The sequence below is a fragment of the Aptenodytes forsteri genome, unplaced genomic scaffold (assembly GCF_000699145.1).
Source record: "Aptenodytes forsteri isolate BGI_AS27 unplaced genomic scaffold, ASM69914v1 Scaffold153, whole genome shotgun sequence".
In the NCBI taxonomy this organism is placed as follows: domain Eukaryota; kingdom Metazoa; phylum Chordata; class Aves; order Sphenisciformes; family Spheniscidae; genus Aptenodytes; species Aptenodytes forsteri.
Genome location: NW_008796178.1, coordinates 189,273 through 196,518, shown reverse-complemented (window position 1 = coordinate 196,518; position 7,246 = coordinate 189,273). Strand labels below are relative to the sequence as shown.

At 39.5% G+C, this 7,246-nt stretch overlaps 2 protein-coding genes across 2 annotated transcripts in view; one reads left to right on the top strand and one right to left on the bottom strand.

Annotated features, from left to right (window-relative positions):
- The first annotated feature begins 11 nt into the window (after positions 1-11).
- Positions 12-3,197, top strand: LOC103905908 (cytochrome c oxidase assembly protein COX11, mitochondrial). Its single transcript, XM_019474237.1, has 3 exons — positions 12-182; positions 898-1,023; positions 1,543-3,197. Exons 1-3 carry the CDS (start codon positions 84-86, stop codon positions 1,723-1,725), a joined length of 408 nt encoding a protein of 135 aa, XP_019329782.1. The 5' UTR covers positions 12-83; the 3' UTR covers positions 1,726-3,197.
- A 2,009-nt stretch (positions 3,198-5,206) lies between these two features.
- Positions 5,207-7,246, bottom strand: part of TOM1L1 (target of myb1 like 1 membrane trafficking protein) — a 14,569-nt gene continuing 12,529 nt past the window's right edge. Inside the window, exons 10-12 of the mRNA XM_019474236.1 lie at positions 6,622-6,709; positions 6,258-6,330; positions 5,207-5,280 (exon numbers count right to left, since the gene is read on the bottom strand). Coding sequence (XP_019329781.1) covers positions 5,217-5,280; positions 6,258-6,330; positions 6,622-6,709 — 225 coding nt within the window. The 3' untranslated portion in view covers positions 5,207-5,216. The remainder of the gene's footprint in view (positions 5,281-6,257; positions 6,331-6,621; positions 6,710-7,246) is intronic.

Below are 7,246 nucleotides of genomic sequence, written 5' to 3'. Positions count from 1 at the left end.
CACTCACTGCCTTTCCTTTCTGTCAGGCCACGGGCCTGGGCGGAACGACGGGCGCAGGCCGCAGCTCGGAGCAGATCGAGAGGATGGAGCCGGTGAGAGACCGGGTCATCAGGGTCACGTTCAACGCGGACGTGCACGCCAGCATCCAGTGGAACTTCAGGCCCCAGCAGAGCGAAATCTACGTGAGTGACTCGGTTCTCGCCCTCGCACAGAACCGCTCGCAGCCGGGGGTCCTGCCTCCCGCGCTTCGGCCGCCTTCCACCCCGCGCACGCCGATCCGTCCGCTTGCGTGTCTGGGCCCTGATGTGGAAAAACACACAACTGGCGTTTCCGCACTACTTCCAGTTGAGAATTCTATGTACACCGTGAAGAGCGCGTGTATATACGTTAGAAATGTATATGGTGTAGCTGCATATCTAAACCGGTGGGGTTGTGCCAGACTTTCCCCCCTAGTACTTCCTCTTCTTGCCCCTCTCCTTGTAGGGCTGTTTTTATATCTAAGAAAATGAACACTTCCACTTTACTGTTTAAAATTAGTTCTCGGTAAAAATTCAAAAGGAGTCATGCTGCTTAATTGGTTTCTGAATTATAACCTCAAAAAAATCAAATGTACCCCATATATAAATCTGCATATTAAAAAAGCTCTGTGTGCTGCTGAACTGGCGAGAATAACGGAAGTCTCGTGGCAAACTGGGTAAGATTAAAAATGCACACATGTAACATTATGGGTGCTTTTTGATTTTGAATGGGGGTGAATTGTCTATAAGCGAAATATTTGTGAAGTAGTGAAACAGCAAAAGAGAAAATGAACTAATTCTCACTGAAGTCTAAAGAACTGCGTTTGAGGGGTGGAGGGCTGCAGTGGATTAAAAATCACCGTGCAATTACTTTATACAGGTGGTACCAGGAGAGACCGCACTGGCCTTTTATAAAGCGAAAAATCCTACTGACAAACCAATAATTGGAATCTCTACCTACAACGTAATACCCTTTGAAGCAGGACAGTATTTCAATAAAATACAAGTAAGTGTGAGCAGAGCAAAGATTCCATTTTCCTGTACGTGAATGAGAGTAGTTATCCATGAATTAACTTTTCTAATTTTAATCCTGGATACCATTCTTTGTATGCCAACATTTTAAGAAAATACCTTGATTTTTTCAAATGACAGCGCATGAGTTTGTTCCTAGCCTTACTGTCTTCATACCAAGCTGCAGTACGTGTCCAATTAGAGTGGCTCCCAAATATATGATATTTAGTACAACTGACGCTGAGGGCAGGTCGCAACGATGTGAGCTAGCCCGGCCAATTTGCACGTTCGGACACTTCATTAAAAGCTAATTTTTTTTTTTTTTCCCCTGTAATACAAGAGGAACAGAATTGCTGTCTTGTTGCTCACGTGGTTCATCCTTCCCAGGATTTCAGGGATGTACAGGGAGTGAGAGTTGATTTTAAAAGATGAAGCTTTCTCTCATGTTGGCAAAGAAAAAGTTTACCATAGCTATTATCTAACTGTTTGGGGTTTTTTTTCCTCCCCCATGCAGTGTTTTTGTTTTGAAGAACAGCGGCTAAATCCTCAAGAGGAAGTGGACATGCCTGTCTTTTTCTACATTGATCCAGAATTTGTACAGGACCCTAAAATGGCCAAAGTTGATTTGATCACCCTCTCTTACACCTTTTTTGAAGCAAAGGAAGGACAGAAGTTACCACTTCCTGGATATCAGTAATGGGCAATGTGTACACCATTTGACTTCTGCTACCCGACTACCAGTTTTGAAACCGTTTTTCCATGGAAGGAGAAACTGCAGGAGTACTGTGCAATATGAAATTATATTATTAAACCACCATGGGCACATGCTGCTGTTATGAAAGGATATAGTTCTATTTTTTTAAAAAAAAACACAAACCACCAACTTATATAGTTGGAATATTATTTCTTAGGGATAGTATTTCTTCATCAGACAATAGAAGGAAACACACTGTTCCTGGAAAAGAGAGGGTTTTTTCAAGCCATCTTTTTATAAGATGATACATGGTATCTGAATACTGTGAGGCAAATTTTTAAACCCAAGTATAAACTGAGATCTTCATTTAAATACATTTAAATAAATCAGTTTATTAAGCATCTAAAATTGCATTGCTGGCTCTGAAGAATAATTTGCATGTAAGTTACTGTATAAAAAGGTAAAAAGAGGTAATCAGTTAATGAAATCTCAAAACTAAGCAAAAGTTAGACTGTATTGCTGTGTAACCCTCCCATGGCACGGGAGGATATGACGATTCAGAAGATGATGCACCCTCTCGAATTATTACTGAATCAGTAGTTCATGTGGTAAGAGCAGACTGCTCTCAAACTGTTATAATTTGAATGAGGAACAGTAATTTAAACGTAAGCACGTCAAATCTGTGGTATGGTTTCCATTTAGAAATACCATCTTCAAACTTCGGTGTTGCGTTGAACTCATTTGAAATGCCTGTACTGCTACTGACTGCTCTTTCACTCCGCAGAGGGCTGTCCACCGGCCACCTCTACACCGAGACGAGCTCAGCTTATGCGTGAAATGCTTTGAAGGGAAAGGCAGTACATAAACAACTGCTCTAAACTGCAGGCTAAATTAATAACATAGGAGTCTCCTCAAAAACCAAAAGGAAACCAACCCCATTCAGAGGTTAAGTCCGACAAAGCCTGCCCAGAAGCGTGTCAGTTGTTCAGAGGCACTCTAGGTACTCTGTTTGCCATCAGAACGTGTAAGCCTACCTTTATGTAACTTTTGGTCATTACCTGTGGGGTAGGGATAATAACACTTGATCATAGCTTTGCAAATGAGGAGTGAGTTGCAGAGCAAGTTTAAGTGACCTACTCATTTTCAGACGGGAATTAATCTCAGCCCAGTATCTCATCTGCTAGGCCAGTTCTTTCTACCCCTTGCAGCAGATGAGAGCTAACAAAATAGGACTAACGCTGGTTTGTTTGGACTCTAAGAAGGTAATGGCTATATCAGAAATAATTGAGACTAAAGCAACTGGAAGTTATGTTTGCACACCATAATTTAAAAAGTGCTTTTTGAAAATAAATGGATGCTACCTTTAAAATGCATTACTGTACCAATTATATGTGGTGTTTAAGTAGATTCTGGATGACATTCATGTCAGGTCTTCACTGTGTACTTATTAAAGTTATAAAACTTTTCATTCTTTCATTTCTCTCATGCATTTTATCCAGCAGAACATGTGGAGCCCACACAAGTGAAATACATCTGTATGAAGACAGCAGCAAGCTTTATAATCTGTAATTCCAGTTATGCTTCAGAAAAAAAAAAAAAGATACCAAGATGCATCTTTGAATCCAGGCTAGGAAAAAAAAAATTCTTACCTGGGTTGTCTTTAGTCCATTGTCTTTTTGAAAGTTTAACTGATTATGGGAGTTTTCCACAGGTTGCTTTGCTCTGGCCACGTGCTTCAGAAGAAAAGGAATATCCCCCGGCAAGTGCCAGTTTCATAAAAATGGGGGCTTTCCCTTGAGTTTGCAAGCTGAAGTTTGCACAGGTGCTGAGCACATTCCAACCATAAAACAAGCTCTCTAACCTCAGTAATTAGCCAGTTCCCTTCAGAGCCTTCATCTATCTGTGACCATTTTGCTTCTCTAAATTCGGAAAAGCTCAGTTAGCAATCATCTGTGATGGATTACCATATTGGAATAGCCTATTTTAATTTGCTACACTTCAGTGCGCTAGAGTTTTAGCAATACAACTAAGCTATAGGGAAAAATCGATCCACCTCAAATCCTGTTTTCAGCAGTTGTCTCAGGCTGCTGTCCAGACCATTGCAAATAATACAAGAAAAATAATAAAGCACCTCTCCTTTTCACCTCTGCTTACAAACACCCCCAAATTTCTTCAAGGTTGTGTTTTTGATAGAAGCAAGGTGTTCTAATGGTCCTGCAGCAAACTGCAAAATTGCTAATTACGCAATGAAACGCCAGGGATTCACACTCAAATACTTCCAATACTGTCTACATTTGGCATTCCATGGAATACGCATGTCATCTGGTAAAAACTCGGAAGTGATGGGGGTTAATGTCTCAGGAAGCGTTTGCTTTTATTTAGAATTTTATGCTGCAAAACTTGCGTAACAGACCAAGAACTTCTTATCACTTAAACAGTTAATGAACATTTAAAATGCAGTATTTCACAAAAAAATAGCTTATCTGCTATGAACATGAACTAAGTTCTCAAATTTTATATCAACTATAAATTCAGAGAAGTATACCTGTTAAAGTGCCCATTTTACATTCAGCATTAAAATAGATAAGGCACTTTAATTATTAAAAGATAAAACTGTTATTAACAGCATTAAACAACTCGATTAAAATAAATGGATAACTATTGCTCATCTGCATTGTAGATGATGATTTCTTCCTTCACCAGAACAGCAATCTCTGCAGGGCAGGAACACTGAAAGAAATGACTGATCCCCCTCCAATATTTACTGAGTAAATAAAAGCAACAACAACATAGGAACAAGCAGGGTTTTTTCTGTTCTGTTAAGCATGGATGACAGCACCTCACGTCCCAGCTCAGGTTCTTACCAAGACAAAAATCCCACTATATTGTGGGCTTTTAGGAAAAACAAAATCTCTATTCAGAATATGAACGTAGGAAAGTAACACTGCATGTCTTCGGACATGTGTCAAGAGGCCCAATTTTAGAGAAGTCCTACATACAACACCCCCTTATAAATTTCTAGGGAAACGGCAACGAGGCCAAAATAGAAATTGGATTCTGCAGTTTCTATAAACATAACGGTCTGTTTTGTTTGCTGCATAAAGGGGTAAAGCAATGCAAAAGAACAGTTAACTTGGAAGAAAAGCTTTCTTCTATAGTTGCAAGAGTCCTTTTTGTTTACTTGCGTCAGGTGTCAAGTGTTAACTCCATATGCAGGTGAATTTGGAAATCGTATTTCAAAGGCCCCAAAAATTTTTAAAAATAGTCATGCAAGTCACCTTGAAGAATACACAGTTGAACATTTAGGACAAATTAGCAAGGTGTAGATCCAAGTAACTCTTCAACTTCCACACAGCTTAGTGTTCCGATACTTATTGTTTGTTGTGTCAAAATACAAAACCTGTTCTGTTATTCACTTGTACATTGTAGGAAGCACTGCACAGGACCAACGTCCGAGAATAACGTGTGTTCAGTAAAAGACTTCACCTCCACCTTCAGCATTCTGGATTCTTTTTAACCTCTGTCTTCAGCACGACATCGATTTCTTCATAAATAGCTCTGAAAGAAGAGGAACAGGGCAACTCCTACATCACAGCTGTTTCATTTTGACAAACACACCAATGAAATCCTGCCCAAGCATCAACTGCCAAGGGTTTATAGTGTTTGCCTAACCAAGTAGCACCAGTTGCAGGATGCCCAGGTTTCCATGGAAACAAAGAGCCAATCCTGCGGTGCATCTGTGATTATACATTTAATGAGATACCTCTGGACATTGTCACTTTTGATGATGAAATAAGTTTGGGAACAGGACTACAAAATGCAAATGACAAGTATACTGCGTGGCATGCAATTACTGCACTAGTTAAAAAAAAAAATAAAGCTTTGTTGAGATTTTTCTACCTCAGAATTTGATGGTTCCTCGGAAATAAGTTTTGTGTAGATGGCTCAAATTTTTTTGCAATTTACTGGTAGAAAGGAGAGTCCTGCCATCCATTTAGTTTCGTGTTATTTTTCTGTCTGACTATTTGGCCCTCTGGAGAGTCCCAGCATCCATTCCCTTTTGTAGCTTGTATTTAAATTGAGGATTTTCTTGATATGCAGTAGAACAACATTCTTAAAAATCACGATTGCTGTGAACAGGAATTACTTTGGTCGCCTTGCTCCAGAACTACCTATGTTGAAGTGTCAATCAGCTTCCTCCACCAGGACCCTTACCATGTTTTATTCACCTTTTCATATCACTGAATAGGATTTTAGTAAATTGTTTTTGACACAGCATTACTCCACCATTTTTACAGATGCTGTTCAATGAACCCACTATAGGAGTTTATTCCTTAATTGGTTATGCCAGAAATATTGGAAGAAAACGTACAAAATGCAGCCACTCTCATTTACATTAGTGATCCAGTTGGTCAGCTAACTCAGCCTAAATAGCATGGCCTGTTTTCTCACTCAGAAGAACGAACCATCTCAGAAGCCTTCTTGCCTTTGGCACCTAAGAAAACTATGTATTATCTATTTTAAAAGTTACTTACTCAGTAGGAGCCAATGGATCAAATTCCATTATCTCATAGTAATGAGGTGACTGTGACTTGTTCTTTGATGCAGCTGAAGAATAAAGACAGGCAGATAAATCCAGATTTAAATGTAAATGAAAAGCATGCTTACTGCATGTTACTTTTCTTGTATCTTCCTGGAAGTAGCAGATTATCTCCTATGCATCTAGTTGCTTTAAATGCTAAAATGGACAGACATGTCTAAGAGAAGCCACGAGCAATATGATATTTCGTCAATGTTTGTTGCTGCTCCTAGTCTTTAACAGCCATTACGTAAAGCCCTTAAGTTCTAACAAGAAAAATACATCTCCGTGAAAGTTAGGTGGTCTGCAGTATTTCCTACCTGCTGGTGACGGTCCATTTAATGATGTAGTATGTCCAGTCTGCAGATTTACTGGATTCAGAGGCACTGGGCTTAAAAGAGTTGCCAACTAAGGACATCAAGCAAAACAGTGCATAAACAGATTGTTCTATGAGAACTGGTTTGACTTAACTTACATAACTGGTGACTTATCTTTAGACTCTCAGACTATAACAGGTAAATTCTAAGGTCAACAGTTATTAATCTAATTAATCTCCATTCTCCACAAAAAGTTTGAAACATCTTTCAGTGTTATCTATAGCACATTTGTGTAATTTACTTCTGTGTAATTTGTTACATTACACAGACTCAAACAAAGACCGCACAGGTATCTGCTTTTACTTGCGGTTTAAAATAGGGAATATGCGTGTGTGTTTGGGGGCTGCTTCTCATCTTTTCTGTTTCATACTGCCTACCACAGAAGAGCATTCAAATTCATAACATTACCTCAAAGCCCCTTCATATTCTTTCCATTCCTTCTGTCATGGGTGTTTTGTCTGCAGCATATGCCATTTGTCCTACACCGTACTTGGTTTTTAAGTGTTTGGGGGTTTTGGTGGGTTGTTTGGGGGTTTTTTGTTTGTGTGTTTTTTGGTTGGGTCCCCCC

Excerpts from the sequence above, each read along its gene's own strand:
- LOC103905908 (XM_019474237.1), top strand. The coding sequence starts at position 84 with ATGGAGCCGGTGAGAGACCGGGTCATCAGGGTCACGTTCAACGCGGAC. Across the intron at positions 183-897 it reads CCCAGCAGAGCGAAATCTAC|GTGGTACCAGGAGAGACCGC; the intron begins GTGAGTGACTCG and ends TACTTTATACAG. Across the intron at positions 1,024-1,542 it reads AGTATTTCAATAAAATACAA|TGTTTTTGTTTTGAAGAACA; the intron begins GTAAGTGTGAGC and ends TCCCCCATGCAG.